This window comes from Carcharodon carcharias, chromosome 14, assembly GCF_017639515.1.
Source record: "Carcharodon carcharias isolate sCarCar2 chromosome 14, sCarCar2.pri, whole genome shotgun sequence".
In the NCBI taxonomy this organism is placed as follows: Eukaryota; Metazoa; Chordata; class Chondrichthyes; order Lamniformes; family Lamnidae; genus Carcharodon; species Carcharodon carcharias.
Window position 1 is genome coordinate 103530804 of NC_054480.1, and position 23714 is coordinate 103554517.

The following is a 23714-nucleotide window of genomic DNA, read 5'->3' on the forward strand; positions in this document are numbered from 1 at the left end:
TGCTACAGGTGATGAGGGACGAATTATGTGGAGGAAGAGGGAATGTCCTTAGAGCAGAGAAAGTTCAAGGGAGACTTAATAGAGGTGTTCAAAATTATGAAGCAATTAGGAAATATTGGTAACCAGAGAACACAGATTTGGGGTAATTCCCAAAAGAGGCAGAGATGAGATGAAGAGTTTATTTTGGTAAGCAGAGAGTTATGATTGGCATGCAGTGTCTGAAAAGGTGGTGGAAGCTGATTCAGTAATAACTTTTAAAAATAAATTGCATATATACTTGAGAAAAAATTGCAGGCCCACAGGGAAAGAACGTGGAAAGCGACGCTAATTTAATAGATCTTTTAAAGAACCAGTACAGGATGGATCAGATAGCCACCTTTTGTGCAGTGAGTTTATATGTCTTAGTGCAGTAACTTGTACCACTTCAAGAGCAACAGGGATCGAGCATTTCTTGGATGAGGAAATGTCTGTTACTGCAGCGTGATTTGCACTTAATTTTTCTGAACATAATCTGAATGTGTGATATTCACCACCTTTATAATCGTATGAAGGTGAAGTAAACCACACTGGACTATGGTCAGCAAACCCACAGATGAACCCTTGCAGAATGAAGAGCAAAATATCCACAATTTCTGGAATGTCAGGAGTCACCTTTTAATTACACATCATATTGTCTCCATGTAAACCAGGTTGGGGGCGTTATTGGGGTGAAGAGGATTCAGTTCAACTTCATCTGCCCTAATTGGAACTGAGTGTGCTTGAACATGATGAGAGGGAAGGAGAGAGGTGGACTTATGAAATGTCAGTGCAACCAGGTGAACCTAAAAGTATGAAATGCTTGTTACTAGCAGTGTTCGGAATACCTTCTGAATATCTAGAAAATGGGCAGTACTGTCACTTAAAAGGAACTGGATTGTAGGTGACAGCTCCTGTGGTAATTTTAACTTATTGTTTTCTAAGAGGTTGGGAAGGTTGCTAACCTGTAATCGTTGTATTTTTCCCGAAGGACCTGTCGCACGCTCGAGAATGTCAACAACCCTCTCTTTCCTCATAGCTGGCCTTTATATACAAGCCCAGACAGACTATTGGCAGGGTATTGGAGGCTCTCACAGTTGAGACTCATCCCGTACTTTGTGCCTGTCTGTCGGTTGGTCGTGGACAGATGCAGTGGCCTTTTGTATCCTGTACTTGAGTTAGCTGACAGAGAAGGTCCCTATCTTTGGCAGTTTCATTGGAATCTAGGAGTTGCTGGACAATATAAAAAAAAACTCTAATTCACCTGCTACTATCTTGGTAGTTTCATGATGACATAAAAATGCAGTTGTTGACTAAATCAGAGCAATCAGCCTCCTAAACCCTTGATGTCTACCAACTAGGAAACGGACAAGGACAACAGGTGCATGGGAACACCAGGTCCAAGTCTCACACTATGCTGACTTGGAAATATGTTGCCTTTCGTTCCTTGTTGCTGGTTCAAAATCCTCCCTACCTAACAGCACTGTGGGAGTACCTTCACCTCACAGAATGCAGTGAAACAAGAGGTGGCTCACTACTACCTTCTCGAGGGCAGCGAGGGATGGGCAATAAATGCTGGCCTTGACGACGCCCATATCACAAATCTGATTTTCTTTTTTAAAGTCGACAACAGGCCTAGACATGACATGAGGAAAACCTAGTGGTGGAGAGATTTGGTAATCATAGATCCAAACTTTCAATCTAGTTCACGGGTCTATAGTACAAAGCTTTCATTTGGCACTGATTATCAGCCTTTCACAGGATTGCTGGTGTGAGAAATGCCAGAACTGCCACTGAGGCATTAGGGTTGTTTTGGAGGATAATCTTCATTCTGTGGTACCTGGGCAGTGCTTGATGTTGACATTGGGTGAATTGATATACACAAAAACAAAATTAAGGAAGAACATAGACAACCATAGTCCATCAGGGGTTACTGGGTTATGATTAGGAATGAGAGCCCTAGCTCACTTTTTTTGTTTTTGCCTCATGCCCAGTGAAAAGCTAATTACAGCTCCCTATCTGGTGTCCCAGGAGGAATCAGCTAATCCAACTGCACGCTAGAGTTCGAACAAGGTGGGGTGAACTCAGTACCACCCAGGTACTGAGGAGCCCTCTCTTACCCACACAGCAGTTTTAGAGTCACCTACACGTTTCCTGCACAGATAGATCCCTCCGTCAGTTTGAGAATCTGAGCTCTGTTTGATAAAATGCACACATTAGCAAAGCAGATTGAAATACATTAGACTCTGATGTGCAATCGGCACACTTTTATTGTGCTAAGCCCCTGCCCCCCACTCCCACACTCTCTGTTCCCAAGGTAATGCAGGACAAAGATCAACAACTGTAATACTGCACTAGACAAATAAACAATAGTTGCAAAGTATGGAAAATGGAATATGAATTGGAGGTAGTACATTAAGTGATACCATAAGACAAGGGATAAGTGTAAAACATAATTGTCTTTTAGAGGGCAGTGCATTAAAAATCTCTCCTTGCAAAAGCCTTCATTCAGCACCATCTCCCAATCTTGTTGGTCCAGTGATTTGAAAGCATATCTTTGTAAAACTCAGTGTCATTCTTGTAATGAAATTGCTGTATTTATTTCAGAAGCTTTTCGCCTTTATATTGTGGGGATCACCATTTTGCATGAAGCAACAACTTACATTTTTATCAGAATAAAAGAAAATCAAGATGCCTCATGGCAGAATGCAGATTCCAGGCAGTGGTAGAAGAGTTAGGAATGATGACAGATATTGGTCAGAAGGATACCTTATATACCCATATAAAAGTTGAAGCTATAAAATCTTTTTAGGCAAAAGTTTAAGGGGGTGATTTTTGATGCTGGTAATGTTTTCAAGGGGGCTTACTTTCAACCAAAACACCCAACTGGCACACCTAAAGTGTCTCTCAAAAGAATCCACAAGGTAATGGAGGAACCGGTGCCCACACAAATCCCTTCTTGTCTGTCTCTCTGTTTCTCTGCCTCTCTGTTAAGGGGAAGGGAAGGGTTGCACCATTAAAAAATGTCACGCTGATGGCCTCCAACCCTTGACCTAGGCCTTGGTGGATTGCAGTGAATCGGAATTCACGAGGGCCCAGTTGGCAAGGCCTGAGGCTCCTGCCCCCAGGAAGGCTGGGTCAATAGTGGAGTACACATGGCACAGGCGTTCATTTATTTAATGTTTGCTTTGGAAGTTAGCCTCTGCACCCTGTTTCCATGTTTGCTGTTTACTTTCTATCCTCCAGAAATCAGAATCTCTATTCCTGTTTTAATTGACAAATACGAACTGGAAGAAATACAGTTAAGTTTAATTTTTTTTAATGAATTGAGGTTTTTGATGTGATTGTAGAGATTAGACTTTGGTTCTGAAATTTTCAGGCTTTGATCCCTGAGAAACTGGGGTCGACTTTTACATGAGACAAATGAAAAACTACAATTTTTTTAGCCCAAAAATCATGGGGTTGACCTTTACACAAGATTGACTTTTATAGGAATACAGATGGTAGGTTTTGAGGTGACTTAGGGAGCTAGTATCAGAAGCTAATACACCAAGATGGCAAAAGGCTCTGCCACAAACAGTGGCAGGGGTACTACCATGTGGACCAGAGTTGGAGGACAACAAGCAAGACCTGAGACCTAAAAAAGTTGCCGAGATGTCATGAGACAAGGGATAGCAACCTTGGGCAACAACATTATTTGTATCCGTGCAGTGCTGGTACTGCACCTATTGAGAACAGTATTCTAACTGTTTCTAAATTGCGTAAAAGCTTGAAAGGTATCCATAATTAGGACTGTCAGGGTCAATAATAGCACTCTCATCTCCAAGTTCAAATGTTAAGAGCCCTGGAGACTTAATCACGTCTCGGCTGACCAAAGGTGCTGTCTTTTGGATGACATTTTAAACTGGGGCTACGTCTACCCTAACAGATAAATCACCCCATGACACTAAAAGAAGAGCAGGGAGGCGCTCCAAGAATTTTAGTCAACATTTAACCTTCAAAACACCACCAAAGACAGATAATCCGATTATTTATCTCATTGCTGTTGTGGAAAGTTTGCTGTGTGCAAATTTGCAGCTGTGTCACCCTGCATTCCAACAGCAACTACACTTCAGAAGTAATTTAAAAGCAAAAAACTGCGCATGCTAGAAATCCAAAACAAAAACAAAAATAGCTGGAAAAACTCAGCAGGTCTGGCAGCATCTGTGGAGAGGAGCACTGTTAACGTTTCGAGTCCACATGACTCTTCAACAGAAGGAAAAATAGAAAAGGGGTGAAATATAAGCTGGTTTAAGGGGGGGGTGGGACAAGAAGAGCTGGATAGAGGGCCAGTGATAGGTGGAGATAACCAAAAGATGTCACAGACAAAAGGACAAAGAGGTGTTGAAGGTGGTGATATTATCTAAAGGAATGTGCTAATTAAGGGTAGAAAGCAGGACGAGCAAGGTACAGATAGCCCTAGTTGGGGGGGTTCTTGTCCCACCCCCCACCCCCTTAAACCAGCTTATATTTCACCCCTTTTCTATTTTTGTTTAGTTATGTTTAAGAGTCATGCGGACTTGAAACGTTAACTGTGCTCCTCTCCACAGATGCTGCCAGACCTGCTGAGTTTTTCCAGGTATTTTTGTTTTTAGTTTTGGATTTCCAGCAATCACAGGTTTTTGCTTTTATCTTAGTGTTTAATTGACTGCCACTGCTCTTCAAGGAATGCCTACCTTGAAGAAGTTTTGCTCTTCTCTCCGTCCGGATTTTCGTATCTCTCTTTTGCCTTGTTCACCTTCATTGCTTTCCATTTCTCTCCTGGTGTTTGACAAGATGTTTACTAAAACCCGCTTTCACAGCCATATTTCCTTCCTCAGTGACTGTAAATGTATTTCCATCCATGGTTTTATCTCTACCTTTTAGCCTTTTTCGATTCCTTCACCCCACCCCACCCCCACTAGGTCTATCTGTACCTTGCTCGTCCTGCTTTCTACCCTTAATTAGCACATTCCTTTAGGTAATACCACCACCTTCAACACCTCTTTGTCCTTTTGTCTGTGACACCTTTTGGTTATCTCCACCTATCACTGGCTCTCTATCCAGCTCTTCTTGTCCCACCACACGCCCCCCCCCACCCCCCACCTTAAACCAGCTTATATTTCACCACTTTTCTATTTTTCTTTAGTTCTGTTGAAGAGTCATATGGACTCGAAATATTAACTGTGCTCCTCTCCACAGATGCTGCCAGACCTGCTGAGTTTTTCCAGGTGTTTTTGTTTTTGTTTCAGAAGTAATTGTTTGGCTGTTAGATCACTTTAGGGAGTCCTGAGAAAGGGTGCTACAGAAGCCTAAGATCTTTCTTTTCCTTAACAAGTTGCTGGTCTTGCAGAGAAGCCATAAGGCTGGAGGGTATGAATTAATGAAAATTCACTGTGTAAAATATTGATTGCCTGAGATTAAGGTTTAAGATACATTGCTGAGACAAATTAGAGGAAGCTGTTTTTAACACTTAGAAGTTGGATTGCATTCCATATTAACCTGAAGGTATTCACTGCTCACACTGGATGCAAGGGTTCTGCAAAGATTGTCTATTCACCATTCAGCAGGAAAGGACATTAGTTTAGCAAAAGCAAAATTTTGGAGAATCTGTAAATCTGAAATGAAAATAATAAATGCTGGACAGTTGCAGGAGGTTAGGCAGCATCGGTGGGGAGAGAAATAATTAAAGTTTTGGGTCAATGACCTTTCATCAGAACTGGGTAAAGTTTGAGATGTAATAAGTTTTAAACAGCCATAGAGGTGGGGAAGGTGTAGGGAGAGGTCTGTGATAGGTTGGGTACCTTGCAGACCTCTGTATTCAACAAGAGTTTAGGAAATCTATCAGTTAACTCCCATGATATTGAAAAGTCACCCATCCATTTCTGAATATGACGTGAGCTTTCTTATCATGTGATAAAGGCCAAAAGGCTGAATTTTACATTTACAGTCATTTGGTCTTCGGGAATTAACAAGGTGGGAGGCTTAGCTGTGATATAGAAACATAGGACTTAGAAGCAGGAGTAGGCCATTCGACCCTTCAAGCCTGCTGCGCCATTCAATAAGATCATGGCTAATCTGATTGTGGTCTCAACTTTCAATTTCCTGTCTGTTCCCATAAGCATTGACTTGTTTGCCTTCAAAAATCTATCAAACTCTAGCCTTGAATAAATTCAGTAACCCAGCCTCCACTGCTTTCTGGGGAAGAGAATCCCACAGAGAGAAAAATGTTTCTTCTTGTCTCCATCTTAAAAGGGAGACCTCTTATTTTTAAACTGTGTCCCCTAGTTCTAGTCTCACCTGCCAGAGTAAACATCTGCCCCAGTATCTGCCCTATCAAGTCCCCTCAGGATCATATGTTTCAATAAAATCATTCTAAATTCCAATGGGTATAGTCCCAATCTGTTCAACCATTCCTCATTGGACAAGCCCTTTATACTAGGAATAAGTCATGTGAATCTTCTCTGAACTGCTTCTCTCGTAATTTTATTCTTTTTTCAAATAAGGAGACCAAAACTGTCCTCCATATTCCAGATATAGTCTCATCAAGACCCTGTACAGCTGCAATAAAACTTCTCTATTTTTATATTCCATTCCCCTTGCAGTAAGTGCCAACATTATATTTGTCTTCCTAATCACTTGCTGCACCTGTAAACTAACTTTTTGAGACTCCTGTACCAGGGCACCCAGGTCCCTTCGTACCACCAAGCTCTGCAATCTCTCCATTTAAATAGTATACTGCTTTGCTTTTCTTCCTGCAAAAGTGGACATATGGATATTCATCCTAGTTCAGCCAAGATAGACATTTCCCTATGAGGAAAAACATTAATAAGAACAATTAAGAAATTAGAAGTGGAAAAAACCTTCAGATTTTGGAAATCTGAAATAAAACCAGAAAATGTTGGATATACAGAGCGGGCCTGTAAATCTCTGAAAACACAAGAAAGTTTACTGAGACGTTCGATCAGAACTTTGATGTACGCTCAAAACATTACTTGGCCTTTTATCTTTTCACAGATCTGCAAACTTCCAATATTTTCTGGTTTATTATGTTTAGGAAAATCTCACTGGCACATGTATAACTGCAGTCCTGAAAGAAATTGATTTCTTTTTCTTTTGGGATACAATAAAAAAAATGGAATAATGATTGCATGGGCTCGCTCTTGGGGAGAGATGTGACTGGAGTCAGCCATCATCTCGAACACCTCAAATAATTATTTTCCTGAAGCTTGATCTCGAGGCTCACAAGATTAATAGTCTTTTTGCCACATTGGACTGTACTCCAATGGGAGTACGGGGATAAGGACATAAGAAATAGAAACAGGATAAGACCATTCGGCCCCTTCAATAAGATCATGGCTGATCTTGTGTTTCGATTTTCACATTCCCATCTAACCCCAATAACCTTTGATTCCCTTGCCTAACAAGAATCTATCTACCTCTGCCTTAAAAATATTCAATGACCGCCACCACCCTCCACCCCCCCCCACCCCTGGCCTCCGCCTCCACCACCTACTGAGGCAGAGAGTTCCAAAGTTGCACAGCCCTCAAAGAAAAAATTCTCCTCATCCCTGTCCTAAAAGGTGACCCCTAATTTTAAAACAGTGCCCCCTTGTTCTGGGCTCACCCACAAGAGGAAACATCCTTTCGACGTCCACCTTGTCAAGGCCGTTCAGGATCCTGTATACTTCAATCAAATCGCTCCCCACTCTCCTAAATTCCAAAAGAAACTAGCCCAGTCTGTCCAACCTTTCCTCAAAAGACAACACACTCATTCCAGATATCAACCTAGTGAACCACTTCCAATGCATTTACACCCTTCTTTAAATAAGGAGACCAAAACTGCACACAGTATTCGAGGTGCAGTCTCATCAATGCCCTGTATAACTGAAGCATAACATCTTTACTTTTACGTTCAGATCAGGCGAATGACAGCTCTCACTCCACACTGATACTGAAACAAGTCAAATTGCACAGCTGAAGCCTTACTTGTGTTTGAAGTTGCATTTAGGTCATGCTCACTTTGAATCAAAATGAATACTAACTCTGAGGGTTTACTCTGACAGCTGCCCAGAATCAGTTTCAATAGCTGGAAGCATTAAACAAGCAAACTCTCTTCCTGTCTTTTAAATAACCTGATAGGTTCCCCTTTGGAGCTAGTGTCAGGAGGAAGGTTCGTTTTATATGAAATAGTAAAAACTCTTACCTCATAGAGCCACTCCGCACTGACTGCGCATTGAATATATAGGCAGGATAAGCACCGTACCTAGTCAAAGTTTAGACATTTTTAAAAAGGCTACGAATGGATTTCTATGTAATAAAGGATAGCATCCCATTAGGCTTCTTAATTACTTGCTGTACCTGCATACTAACTTTTTGTGACTCATGCACTAAAACATCTCGATCCCTCTGCACCTCACAATTATGCAGCCATTCTCCATTTAAGTAATACTCTTATTTTTGGTTCTTCCTGCCAAAGTGAACAACTTCACATTTTCCTACATTAAACTCCTTTTGCCAGATCTTCACCCACTCACTCAACTTATCTAAATCCATCTGCAACCTCCTCTTGCCCTCTTCACAACATACTTTCCTACCTATCTTTGTGTCACCTGCAAATTTAGCTACCATGTCTTCACTCCCCTCATCTTAAGTCATTGATGTAAACCGTAAAAAGTTGAGACCCCAGTACAGATCTCTGTGGGATTCTGCTCATCACATCCTGCCAAGCCGAAAAAGACCCATTTATGCATACTCTCTACTTTCTGCCAGCCAGCCAATCTTCTATCCTTGCATATGTTACCCCTACACCATGCATTTTTATTTTCTGTAATAATCTTTGATGTGCCACCTTATCAAATGCCTTCTGGAAATCCAAGTACAGTATGTCTACAGGCTCCCCTTTATCCACTGACCATGTTACTCCTTCAAAAAACTCTAATAAATTGGTTAAACATAATTTTCCTTTCACAAAAGGATGTTGACTTTTCCCAATTGCCTTGAGCTCTTCTAAATGCCCAGCTATAACCTCCTTAATGATCGATTCTAATAACTTCTCCACAACGGACATCAAGCTAACTGGCCCATAGTTTCTTGTTTTCTGCCTCCCTCCCTTCTTGAATGTTATATTTGCTACTTTCCAATCTGATGGATTGGGGAGGAGAAATAATAAAACAGAACTGTTGACTATCTGGCCTTCATCCTGTGATTTCATCCATCTGGGTTGAAGCACCTCTGCAATATCTCAGGCCTGTGGGATATTGTGCTTCTGATGTTGACAGACCTGACCCAAAGCAGAATCTCTCTCTTTGCCTATGTTCTATACATAAATCTGGAGCACCCAAACTCTTCTATATGTTCAGTTATGCAACTCCTCCAACTGACAATCACGTCTTTGCTTGGTTTATTGAGCATATAGATAGATACTGCAGTTAACATTTTAGTTGAGATTTTAAGTTCCACATCTAGGCATTTCTTGATTGCCTACAGGTAGTGTTGCACAATCTCAAAACTTGACTCATTAGAGTACCTATTGCAACATACATGGTCTGTGATCTTTAAAGTATATCCTGAAGTAAATCAAAGGAGACAGAAAAGCCTCAAAACTTGATTTTTAAAAATATTAATCTCATGAGACTGCTTGGCTCAGTGGGTAGTAGTCTCACATCTACCTGTCTCCGTACATGTGGGGTGGGGGAGTAGAAATGACTCAAGTATCAATTTAGGAGTTGAGAATGTAAACTATACCGACAGGCATTCTTTATTGTTCAGATGTAACGTTAAGTGGAGGTCAATACTGCCTGCTGTGGTAAATTACATGGATTTTGAAGATCCCATGGCACTAATCGAAGACGGTCAACGAATGCTTCAGAATTCCTGCCTTGACTAACACCATGCAAAAACAGATAAAATCATTCAATTGTTTTTTATGTAGGATCTTATTGTGTGCAAGATGGCTGCTGTGTTGGCCTCTGGCTTCCGTAACTGTCAAAGTAATTAATTGTTTATAAAGAACATTGTCATGTACAAGTACAATTTTTTCTTTAATCTGGTTACAGAAAATTATTCTTGAACCAGTTAAAGCATTTTGTGACTAGATTTTTCTTTAACTGAAAAGTATAAAAAATGGCTAATCATTCAGGACCCAACTCATTTTAGCAAAGAAGCAAGCGCTGGCCAGAGATTAGTTACTGGAAGATGGAGACCACTTGGCCTAGCAGATGTTGTGCTTCAGACAAACCACACACAAGTTATTTCTCATTTCATTTAACTTTCTTTTGTTCAAAAAATTGGGGGTGGGGAGAATACCTGCTGTGATGGTTATGCCTTCGGCCATTGAGACCCAATGTTCTGAATTTGCTCTCAAAACCTGACCATCTCTCTCTTTTCTTTCTTTAACACCCTCCTTAAAATTCACTTCTCTGACCAAGCTTTCAGTCACCCCTCCTTATCTCCTCCTTTGGCTTGAAGACCATTTTTGTTCAAATCCATCTCTGAATTGCCTTAGGGTGTTTTTGTCCATGTTTTATAAATGCATGTTGTTGACAATTCCTTTCACACATCATCCTGAAGAATTCTCTTGTATGTTTTTCTTTAAAGAAAAATGTGGAACTCTTTTTCCCTTTTCTTCCCATATTTTTGTCATTGGTTCCACAGATCCAACACAATCTTGAGCTACATGTCCCATTATGTGTTCAGTATCATGTTTCCTCACCCCCCTGCCCCAGTTCAGCTGACTGCTGAAATGTGCGTTAGGCATGTAAATTCCATAGAGCTGTAGCTATAAATAGCATTACTGTACCCTGTGATGCTGTGGGCTATTTGAAGTTTGTACAGAGGGGTTCATTTTCAGGGCCTGCTGCCCAGTAGAATTAAGAGCAGCAGTATGTTTATTTCCTGATCTTAAAGCTTTGTGTATTTTAGCTTCAGATTTTTTGGGGCAAGGAAATAGGATAAAGTTATCTGCTCAATAAATAAGAGAAGCTACTTCTGATATGGAACCTTTCTCTTCCCTTTTCACTTGAACATTGAATGTCGGCTATCAGCTGTGGCTCCTGCTTCTAAGTCAGAAGGTTGTGGGTTTAAATCCCATTCCAGAGACTTTGTAGCACAAAATCTAGGCTGACACTCCAGTCCAGCACTAAGGGAGCGCTGCACTGTCAAGAGGTATGGTCTTTCATTTGAGACATTAAACTGAGGCCTCTCCGATCCCATAGCACTATTTTGAGGAAGAGTAGGTAAATTCTCACCAATGACCTGGCCAATATTTATCTTTGAACCAACATCACTTCTAAAAAAAGATTATCTGTTCATTTATTTATTACTGCTTGTGAAATCTTTCTTTGCACAAGTTAGCTGCTGTGTTTACGTTGCAACTGTAATTCCACCTCAAATGTTTCAGTGATGGGGTTCTCCCAATCCTCTGTCATAATTTTGCCAGAAGAGTTTAGGAGAATGTCAGGAAATGACACAGAAACACGCTCACTGGCTGCAGTAGTTAATTCTGTTAAATTTCAATCCCCTCTGCACACAAGGGCTACCACATTCATTTCTAACATGGACTCATTGGATTGCAGAGAGAGAGGATGAAAGCTTCCATTCTCTGGCAGCATTCAAAGCTTTAGTGAAGTGACTTACCCAGTTTTCCACTCCTAGTTCAACACGTTGCTCAGAACCTCAAGTCAGCACTGAACAAAAGAGATGTGGCTAATGGAAAATGGTCATTAACAAATACCCAAAGACTATGGGATGGCTGATGGGGGAATGGAAAAATTCACGAGTGGAGAAAGGAGCTGCTCTTCTGGGGTTAAGGTTAAGCAATGTTGAATGAATAATAACGACTTACATTTAAATTGTAAATTTCCCAAGATGTTTCACAGGGGCATTATCAAACAAAAAAAATGATACTAAGGCTGATACTGAGAAACTAATGTTAAGGCATATGACTAAGTATGATCAAAGAGTTTGGTTGTCAGCAATGTCTTAAAGGAGGAAGAAGGACACAGAGGTGAAGATATTTAGGGAGGGAATTTCTGAACTTGAGGCCTAGATGGTTAAAGGCTACCAATGGTGGGGAAACGTACATGTAGCTTAACTCTGTGTTTGACCTGTGCTGTAGCAGATGTGGAGAACTTGATGCTTGACCAATAGAGAGTGAACTAGTTACCTTGCATTTATGTTAAAGTTTCCCAGTTCTCTGGACATTCCAAAGTGCTTCACAGTCCATGATTTCTTTTGAAGTGCACAACATTTTTTTTGCCCACCTGAACAGGTTTAACATCTCATCTGAAAGATGTATGTCAAAAAATAATGAGGTGCTCTGTACTGAAAGTAAAAAAAAAACCTGTTTGTAACTGTTGGGATTCCAAGAATTCCAAAACTGAAGAAACGTTGGGTGATCTTGTCGGATTGTCTAACTCTGAATCATTACTTCTGACATCCATGGTTTATTGTGGAATGGGCTGTGCAATATGGAATCTACAGCATATTTTACAACTATAACATAATTAAACATTGTCAAAGGTATGAATTAGTTAGATTACCTCATGCATCATATACTTCATCTTGACACCTATTATTATAAACCTACAAAAACAAAAAAGACTGTGTGGCCTTTCATTCCTCTTGTCCTTGAATTAATTGCAATGAAGCTTCCATTCTAATTGGTCATTTTCTAAGGTGAACTGTACCTTTAAGGCATTCTTAGATTCAGTGCTACAGCACTGAACCTGATTACCAACTGTGAACAATTATAATCCTGGCAGCTCGACAAACAGCAAGCATCTGATAATCATATTCTTGAGGATTGATGTATGAATTGGCCAGAGTTAGAAATACTATTTGATATTATCCGTATCCTGATTTTATCCCTCTGAGAGCAGAGCATGTGTGAGGATTTAAAATAGCAACTATGTGGCACTCACTGTCTTTTCATTAATCTCATACCATTTTAACAGGTATCTTTTAGACAGTGAGTAAGGCTCTCAGCCCAGACAGGCGAGGATCTTATTGAGATGGATCAATCATAATCCTGGTCTTATTTTTATTTGATGTCTGGTGCCAGTGTAACCAGGAACACCAGGTGCTGAGGAACAGCTGGCGAGATCAGTGATTTTGTATTTCTTTAGGTTTCCCTGTGACCCGGGGGAGTTGAGTGATCAATTCCTCTGCATTAACCTTAGCTGCCCCCATGCCCACGCACCCCCCCCCCCCCCCCCCCCCCCCCCCCCCTTATCATGGTTGCCAGGGTGTGTTCCCATGGGTACTGGGAAGCAATCTACTGGCACGCTTGCCCTGCTCCAGCCCACTGGCCTTCATGTCATTCCTTTGGGGTGCGAGCAGGAGTTGGACCAGAGCTGTGGGTCCTGGGATTTTAAATAGCTGAGATGTCATGTGTCCAATTAAAAACAGAAAATGTTGGAAATACTCAGCAAGTGAGGCATGTGTGAAGAGAGGATCAGAGTCAACCTTTCCAATCATGACTTTTAGGATTTCCAGCATATGCAGTATTTTGCTTTTGGATTATGTGTGTTGCTTAGGGCAAACTTGCCCCACGCTGACCTCTCATCCTGGGTTTAGAATTATGCTGCTCAGGTTAAAGACAAGAAGTAGATAAAAGCAAAATAATTTTCAGAGAAAATTCCAGAGGTCAGGGTTGTGCAGTCTAAAAGATCAACTTTTGTCTTGGATTTGGAAACAAACAATAAGATGATGTCAGAGAGCAATTAGTGATATCTGGCTAGCAAATGTCATAATACTGTGCCAGAGATGATATTTAAATATAACAGCCCATTGCTAGGTATGAAACTTCTTTATTCCAGGATCCATATAAAATGCAGGAGTAAGCCCCCTGATTACCAAAATTGGGCTTTCTCCAGTCATATATTTGCAGCATGTTTCATTCAAAGAAGACCCAAAAAGGCAGGTCTCATTCTTCTGTTAAAATCCCTGCATGGCTTTGTCCTTCTCTATCTCAGTATTACTATCAGCCCCAGAACCCTCCGAGGCCCCTATTTCCCCAATTCTGGCCTCTTGTGCATCCCTGACTCCCTTTGCCCCATCATTAGCGGCTATTTCTTCAGCCCAGTCTAGGCCCTCAGCTCTGGAATTCCCTTTCTCTTTGCCTTCACCTCTCTCACCTTTCTCTCTCTTAATCCTACCACTTTGACCAAGCATTTGGTTACCTGTCCTGATGTTCTTTAGCTTGGTGTTGTTTTTTCTCTGTTTTACACTGCTGTGAAGCACCTTAAGATGTTTTATTTTGATCAGAGTAACAACTGGCATTATTTAAAAATTTTAAAAAAAGGTTGTTGAAGTTTTGCACTTCCTGTCCATAAACCTTATCTCCTGTTGTGACTATATTTGGGCATATTTGGAGGACACAGCCTGGTGAAACGGATGGGTATGTGGTAGGAAGAATGAGGAAAGACAATATAGATTAAATAATAAAATTTTAAAGGAGGTGCAAGAACAGAGGGAGCTCAGAATGGATGTACACAAACCTTTTAAAGGTGGCAGCACAAATTGAGAAGGATGTTTTAAAACAAAATGTGGGCATCAGCTTTATTAGTAGAAGCATAGGGTACAAAAACAAGGAAGTTATGCTAAACCTTCAGAAAATACTGGTTAGGCTTCAGCTGAGTCTTGTGTTCAGTTCTGGGCACAATGCTTTAGGAAAGGTTGAGATCTTGGAGAATGTGCAGAAGAGATTTACTAGAATGGTACTGGGGATGAGGGACTTCAGTAATGTGGAGAGACTAGGGAATCTGGGATAGCTCTCCATTAAAGTAGGGGGATTAAGAAGAGACCTGATAGAAGTGTTTTGATACAGTAAATAAGGAAAAACAATTCCAGTGGTAGAAAGATTAGTAATCAGGGGACATAGATTTAAGGTGATTGGCAAAAGAAGCAGAGGTGACATGACAAAATATTATTCTACACAGCAAGTTAGTGATCTGGAATGCACTACATGAAAACGCTAGTGGAAGAAAATTCAATGGTAACATTCAAAAGGGAATTAGATAAACACTTGAAGGGAAAATATCTGCAGAAGTGCAGAGGGGAGTGAATCTAGTTGGCTATCTCTACCAAAGAAGCAATAAAGGAACAATGAGCTGAACGGCCTTCTGCATGCCATCATTCTATAATTTTACCTGTCAACACCTAGCATTGTAAATGGCTATATTAACATTTCCCATTTAATATTGCTCTGTTCACTATCATGATGATTGTATGCTCTGACCATTCGGTGGCTCTGTGGAGCATGCTTCTGAATGTCCTCTCCCAATACTGGCACTACCTTGCATTAAAAAGAAACTAGTATTCATTAATTCACCATACACAGTGCCACAAGTAATTTACTAGTCTTTTTAAAATCTACCGCTCTGTGACAACTTTGTTACAAAATGATTGGTGCAACCTATTCAGGAACTGAATTTCCAAAAATTTCATAAAAGTCACTTTATACAAGAATATTGTTTCTTTTGAGGCCAGAACTCATTGAGATGGTTAGTGCTACATGCTATAGCTTATGTAGCAGCAACTGACAGCACTTCAACTGTTTGATCTAGTTAAAGACTGTACAGTAAAAGATTTAGAGCGGAATTCAAATTTAAAAAGCCTGTAGATGAGTTGACTGGCTGCAACACAGGTTCTTCTGCAGCGAAAAGATATTTTTGTCAACACAGATCTTACAACCGTCACAGTCTAACCCTGTGTAGCTGATGTTTATCATTAATTGAAAGGCACCTTTGAGGCCTGTTGAGGAGAGAACAAATGAGTTGTTTCCATTCCATGCAGAAACACACCAGAACAAATGAGACAGGTCAAAGATGGTTTTAAGTTTTGAATTCCTCAAACAACTTCCTTCCTTGAGGTGTGTTTTCATTTGTTTTGGGGGATGTGTTACCTTGGTGCTGATAGCTTCTCTGTTAAAGGGAATTGTTCTGAAACTAGTCACTCCCCAGTATCAAGTAAAGTGGCAGTTGCGAGCCTCTCCAGGTCAGTTCAAACAGACTGGTTTGGAAGGACTTAAAGAAGCACTGTCTACATGAAATGTATTTGCAGTCCTAGCATCTCTAAACCAGGCTCCTCTCCCAATGCACAGTACTGTGAAGATAATTTTTTAATAGTGAGAAATTTCTTTTGATATGTTCACAAAGATATCATAGTATTCAAACACCCAAGTTATTGAAAACTGTCTTAACCTGCTGATATCATACAAACATACGAATTAGGAGCGGAAGTAGGCCATTCAGTCCTGCTCTGCCATTTAATAAGATCATGGATGATTTGATTATGACCTCAATTCCACTTTCCTTCCTACCCCTTATACCCTAAGATTCTTGGCTGACAGGGGAGTCATCTCACTCAGCCATAAAAAGGGCTCTGCCTCCACCACTTTCTGGGAAAGAGAGTCCCACGGATTGGCGACCCACAGAAAAAATTTCCTCATCTCCGGCTAAAATGGGAGACCCCTTACTTTTAAACTGTTTCCCCTAGTTCTAGCCTCTCCCCCTGGGGAAACAGCCTTTTAGCATCCATCATGTCAAATCCCCTCAGGACATTATATGTTTCAATAAGATCACCTCTCATTCTTCTAAACTCCAATGGATATAGGCCCAACCTTTCCTCATAAGAACCCCCTCATCCCAGGATTTAGTCGAGTGAACCTTCTCTGAACTACTTCTTACATAATTGTATCCTTTCTTATGTAATGAGACCAAAATTGTACATAGTACTCACCAGTACCAAATACAACTGTAACAAAATATCCCTTTTTATATTACAATATTTAATTTACCTTTCTAATCACTTGCTGAACCTGCATACTAACTTTTTGTGATTCATGTACCAGAACACCCAGTACCCTCTGTAGCTCAAAGTTCTCTCCCTATTTAAATGATATGCTGCTTTTTTTATTCTTCCTGCAAAAGTGGACAAGTTTATATTTTCCCACATAATACTCCATCTGTCAATTTTTTGCCCACTCACTTAACCTATCTATATCCCTTTGCAGACTCCTTATGTCCTCTTCACAACTTACTATCGTACCTATCTTTGTGACATCAGCAAATTTATCTACCATACATTCAGTCCCGTCATTTAAGTCATTAATATAGATTGTAAATGGTTGAGGCCCCAGCACTGGTCCCTGTGGTACCCTGCTCATTACATCTTGACAACCCGAAAATGACCCATTTATGCCTGCTCTCTGTTTCCTGTTAGCTAACCAATCCTCTATCCATACTAATATGTAATTCCCTACACATGAGCTGTTATTTTTAGTAGTAACTTTTGATGTGGCATCTTGTCAAATGCCTTCTGGAAATCTAAGTAGACCATGTCCACAGGTTCCCTTTATCCACATTACTTGTTAATTCCTCAAAGAACTCTAATAAAGTAGTCAAACATGATTTCCCTTTCACAAAACCATGTTGACTCTTCCTGACTACACTGAGATTTTCTAAGTGCCCCACTAGTCATTAATATGGATTGTAAATTCCTTAATAATAGATTCCAGCATTTTCCCTACAACAGATGTTAAGCTAACTGGCCTATAGTTTCCTGCTTTCTGTCTCGCTCTTATCTTGAATAGAAAAAGCACATTCACTATTTCTAATCTGATGGGACCTTTCTAGAATCTAGGGAATTTTGGAATATTAAAACCAATGCATCTACCAACTCAGCAGCTATTTCTTTTAAGGCCCTAGGATGGAGTCCATCAGTACCTGGGGACTTGTCACCTTTTAATTTTAATAATTTTCTCAGTACATTTTCCATGGTGATTGTAATTGTTTTAAGTTCCTCCCTCCCTTTCACCTCTTGATGCACACTTATTTGTGGGTTGTTATTTCTATCCTCAGCAGTGAAGACAGAAGCAAAATATCTGTTCAATTCATCTGCCATTTCCTTATTTTTCATTATTAGTTTCCCAGACTCTCATTCTGTAGAGGACCAATATTTACTTTTTTTCCTTTTTAAATACCTATAGAAATGTTTACTATCTATTTTTACATTTCTAGCTAGCTTTCTCTTGTACTCTAATTTCTCCCGTCTTATTTTTTTAGCCATTCTTTGCTTTTTTTTATATTCTGTCCAATCTTCTAACCTGCCACTAATCTTCCTGAAATGATATGTTTTTTCTTTCAATATGATATCGTATCAATTTGATACTTCCTTAGTTAGCCACAGATGGTATGTCATTCCCCCTAGAGTTTTTCATTTTCACTGAAATATATCTTTGCTGAATGTTATGAAATATTTCCTTAAATGTCTGCCACGGCATCTTTACAAATTTATCCCTTAACGTAATTTCCAAGTTCACTTTAGCCAGTTCTGTTTTCATGCCCCCCATAATTGTCCTTATATAAGTTCAAAACACTGGTCTTAGACCCATTACTCTCTCCATCGAACTGACCCACTCTTCTCTCCCTCAAACTAAATGTGAAATTCAATCATGTTCTGATCACTACTACCTAGGGGGCGCCTTTACTATGAGGTCATTAACTAATCCTGTCTCATTGCCAATACCAGATCCAGATTAGCTTGCTCTCTGGTTGGCTGCAGCACATGCTGTCCCAAAAACACACTATGAACTCATCTGCCAGGTGACCTTTGCCTAATCTATACGTAGATTAAAATCACCCATGATTATTGTCGTACCTTTCTCACAAGCTCCAATCATTTCTCCCTGCACATTCTGTCCCACAGTGTGGTTCCTGTTGGGAGGTCTATAAACTCATCCCACAAGTGACTTCCCACCATTACTATTTCTTATCTCTACCCAAACTCATTCTACATTATTGATCTCTAGAACCAAAGTCAACTCACTCTATTGCACTAATGTCATCCTTAACGAACAGAGCTACCCCTCCACATTTCCTAGCTCCCTGTCCTTCCGAAATGTCATGTAACCTTGAATATTTGTGTCCCAACCTTTGTCAATTTGCACCCATATCTCTGAAATGACCATCAAATCATAAACTATTTATTTCTATTTGTTGTTGTGAATACTACGTGCATTCAGATACAAAGCCTTTAACTCTGTCTTTTTACCATTTTTTCAATCTCTAGCTTTATCTGCTGGCGCAATCTTATATTTGTATGCTCTGTCCCTTCCTACAATGCTCTGTTTATCATTTATCCTATTGCTACCTTACCCTCTTGCCTTGTGATCAATTAAAGAGAGAAGACATCTTCCCACACTTGGCCCCTTGCCTCCACTATTTAGTTTAAAGCCCTCTTTACTACCCTAGTTATATGACTTGCCAAAACACTGGTCCTAGCATGATTCAGATGAAGACTATCCCAATGGTACAGCTCCCACTTTCCCCAGTACTGATGCCAGTGCCCCATGAATTTAAACCCATTTCTCCCACACCAATCTTTGAGCCACAGATTCAACTCCCTAATCTTATTTACCCCATGCCAATGTGCTCGTGGCTGAAGTAATAATCCAGAGATGATGCTCTGCTTTTTAATTTAGCCCTTAGCTGCTCATGTTCCCTCAGCAGAACCTTTTTCCTAGTTCTACCTGTGCCAGTGCCTACATGGACCATGACTACCAGATCCTTCCCCTTCCCCTGCAAGTTTTTCTCCAGCCCAGAGTAGTAGATGTCCCAAACATTGGCACTGGTCAGGCTGCACAGCTGTATGGACTCTCACTCTCAGCTGCAAAGAATTGTATCTATTCCCCTACTACCACTACATTCCTATTTACTTCCTCCACAGCATGAATGTCTTCCTGTGCCATGGGCAGTTCATTCATCCATCCTGCAGCCCCCAAATTCAACCATACAAGTTGCAAGCACCTCAAACCTGTTGGACAATTGCAAAGGCTAAGGCTCCTCCACTTCTACCTTCTGGGTCCCTGTTCCTGCCTTTCTCACAGTCACAACCTCCTGTCCCTGATCACTGACCAAATCAGAAGACCTTATCCTAAGGGGTGTGACTGCATGCTGGTACAAAGTGTCCTGGTAACTTTCCGCTTTCCTGAAGTCTCACAGTGTCTACAGCTCAGCCTTCAGTTTAATGACTCTGAACCAAAGCTCCTCAAGCTGTTACAGATGTGTTTGCCCTGGATCACATGGACTTCCAGGCTCTCCCACATTCTGCAGTCGCAACACATCACCTGCCCTGCCATCTCCATATTTCTGCAAGATTGGGCTCTTTTGAACCCTTAGTGTGCAGTGCTGCAACCCATTATAGGACATCACAGTGTTCAGCCATGGCTCACTTGGTAGTAATCCAGCCTCTGATTCAGAAGGTTTAGTTTGTAATCCAGGCTTGTAATCTGCACACCTGTGCAATTCTGAGAGGGTGTTGCACCTTCAGAAGTGCTGTCTTTTCTATGACAGGTTATATCAAGGCCTGCCCTTTCCATTGGGTTTACAAGTCCCATGCCACAACCCAAAGAGCAGGGGAGCTTTCCCTGCTGTCCTAACTAATATTTCCCTCTCAATTAACAACATTAAAAAAAAAAGATTGTCTGATCATGATCCCATTGTTTGTGGGAGCTTGCTGTTTGCAAACTGGCTGCCACTTCCTACTTTACAATTGAGATTACTCTTCAAAAATACTTCATTGGCTGTTTAGCACTTTGGGATTTCTTATGGTTGTGAAAGCTAATATATAAATGCACATTATTTCTTTTTATTAGCCATTTTATCAATTAGTGTTTTTATTGTTGAATGTGACCACAATTATGCTGCTAAATCTTTTTCTATTTTGTTTCCCTTCCAGACTTTTATCCATGAAAATGGCCAATGGAGTAGATGGCCCTATAGGTATCCCATTCCCAGACCACAGCAGTGAAATTCTCAGTAGTCTTAATGAGCAGAGGAACTATGGTTATCTCTGTGATGTTATCATCATAGTGGACGGTCAGGAATTTCGGACCCATCGATCTGTCCTTGCAGCCTGCAGTCAATACTTCAAAAAGCTCTTCACATTGGGGGCCATCGTGGACCAACAGAATGTTTACGAAATAGACTTTGTCACGGCAGAAGCTCTCTCGGCACTGTTGGAGTTTGCGTACACGGCAACCCTGACGATAAGCACTTCAAATGTAAATGAGATTTTAAATGCGGCAAGGCTGTTGGAGATCCAGTGTGTGAGCAACGTCTGCCATGATCTCCTTGTATCAAATGCCCTAGCCAGCAAGGAGATAGCAGATTATGTAGATCAAATTGATCAGAGAAACCTCCTTAGAGCAAAAGAATATCTAGAATACTTCCAAAGCAGTCCAGCCAATGGTCATGTCGACAACCAATGGCCAGACCTTGAACTGAAAGACCTTCCAAGAGCGCACTTTAAAAATGGAGTTAATGAAGAGCTGGCACAGAAGGCGCGAGGGGTCTATCCAGAAATGGCGCCAAATGATCAGCCAACCCAAACCATGGACAAATCCATGCTGTGGATCAAGAGGGAGGATATCACTGGCCCTTCATTTTCCCCCTCACAGAATGGAGACTATCCTGACTTCCATCTCCACGAGGAAGAAGGGATTCTGGAACACCCAGAGCTGGCTATGCATCCAAATTATACCCCAACTGAAGAGGTAAAACAGGAGTTAAACAAGGAAGATGAGGAACCCATCTCATCCAGAGCCTTCCTTGAGCAGATTATAAACTCAGTCGATGAGACATACGACAAGAACTTAGTGAAAGAAGAGAATGACTTTGATTCATACTTGAATTTTTTCAACCCTTCCCTCGAGGGTGATGGCTACTCTTCCTGGTCCAAAAAGAGTGAGAAAAAAGTGAGAGCAAAGGCATTCCAGAAGTGTCCAATCTGTGAGAAGGTGATTCAGGGAGCAGGAAAACTGCCACGTCACATCAGGACTCACACAGGAGAAAAACCATACGAGTGTAACATCTGCAGTGTCCGCTTCACAAGGTAGGTGAATGTATTATTTTAAATATTGAGTACATTAACTCAGTGTTGTCTTTTCTTCTTTCTCCATTTGCCCTTGTTTTTCCTTGTGGCTTATGATAATGTAGAGCAGCAACTTTTCAGATTTTCTTTCTCCCTAAATCAATTCCCAATTGTGGAACTTCAATTGGCTGACAAACGCCTCAGAGTGGGAATCGAGTCTGGACAACGTGACACAGCTACTCACTGTGCTGTCAGGCAAGGGGCCAGGGGTTTGACGCTAGCCCAGGACCTGGAAGTATTGAAAGGTTTGGGCCCAGTTACATGGATTTATTGTATTTCAGTTGCTGCCACCACTTAATATCAGCTGGGGGAAGGCCGATTTTAATAAGATCAGATATGATTTGGCCAGAGTGGACTGGGAGCAGCTACTTTTAGGTAAATCTGCGTCAGAGCAGTGGGACTCATTCAAGAAGGAAATAGGGAGAGTACAGGGCCAACTTATCCCAGTAAAGACAAAGGGTGGGACCAACAAATCCAGGGAATCCTGGATGTCGAGGGATATACAGGATTGGATAAAGAGAAGAAAGGAGGCTTATGGCAGATATTGAGAGCGGAAACCCTAGAAAAAATATAGAGTGTGTAGGGGGAAACTTAAAAAGGAAATTAGGAGAGCAAAAAGGGGGCATGAAAAAACATTGGCAGGTAAAATAAAGGAAAATCCAAAGTTATTTTACAGGTACATTAAGAGTAAGAAGATAACTAGGGAAAGAGTAGGGCCCATTAATGACCATATTGGTAATTTGTGTGTGGAGCCAGAAGACATAGGTAGGGTTCTAAATGAATACTTTGTGTCGGTGTTCACAAGTGAGAGGGATAACGTGGGTATGGAAATGAGGCAGGAGGACTGTGATATAATTAAAGAAATTAGCATAGAAAGGGAGGAGGTTCTAAGTGGTCAGGCAGGCTTAAATGTAGAGAAATCTCCACAGGGATCGGTGTTGGGTCCCTGTCTGTTTGTGGTATATATAAATGGTATATATATATTGAATGTAGGAGGGTTGATCAGTAAGTTCGCAGATGACATGAAAATTGGTGGGGTGGTAAATAGTGAGGAGGATAGCCTTAGATTACAGGAGGATATATCCAGGCTGGTCAGATGGGTTGATCAGTGGCAAATGGAATTTAATCTGGATAAGTGTGAGGTGATGCACTTGGGCAGGACAAACAAGGCACGGGAATACACAGTAAATGGTAGGACCCTGGGAAGTACCAAGGATCAGAGGGACCTTGGTGTGCATGCCCACCAGTCCCTTAAGGTAGTGGGACGGGTAGATGAGATGGTTAAGAAGGCATATGGGATACTTGCCTTTATTAGCTGAGGCATGGAATGTAAGAGCAGGGAGGTTATGCTGGAACTGTATAAAATGCTGGTTAGGCCACAGCTAGAGTATTGCGTGCAGTTCTGGAATCCGCATTATAGGAGCTGGAGTGTTTTAGTTATGAAGAGAGATTGGATATACTGGGGTTATTTTCCCTGGAGCAAAGGAGATTGAGGGGGACATGACTGAGGTGTATAAAATTCTGAGGGGCATAGATAGGGTAGACAGGAAAGAACGTTTCCCCTTGGTGGAGGGATCAATAACCAGGGGGCAAAGATTTAAGATAAGGTGCAGGAGGTTTAGAAGGCATGTGAGGAAGAATTTTTTCACCCAGAAGGTGGTGGGAATTTGGAACTCTGCCTGAAAGGGTGGTAGATGCAGAAATCCTCATAACATTTAAGAAATATTTAGATGTGCACTTGCGAT

At 41.0% G+C, this 23714-nt stretch overlaps 1 protein-coding gene across 6 annotated transcripts in view; it reads left to right on the forward strand.

Annotated features, from left to right (window-relative positions):
• The window catches only part of LOC121286989 (zinc finger and BTB domain-containing protein 7A-like), a 386990-nt gene that overhangs the window by 332627 nt on the left and 30649 nt on the right, over window positions 1–23714 (forward strand). For 4 of the 6 annotated variants that reach the window (XM_041204397.1, XM_041204396.1, XM_041204395.1 and 1 more), the window contains one exon: window positions 20776–21930. In XM_041204397.1, the coding sequence (XP_041060331.1) occupies window positions 20786–21930 (1145 nt within the window). In that variant the 5' untranslated portion in view covers window positions 20776–20785. The other 2 variants (XM_041204398.1, XM_041204399.1) reach the window with 2 other exon arrangements.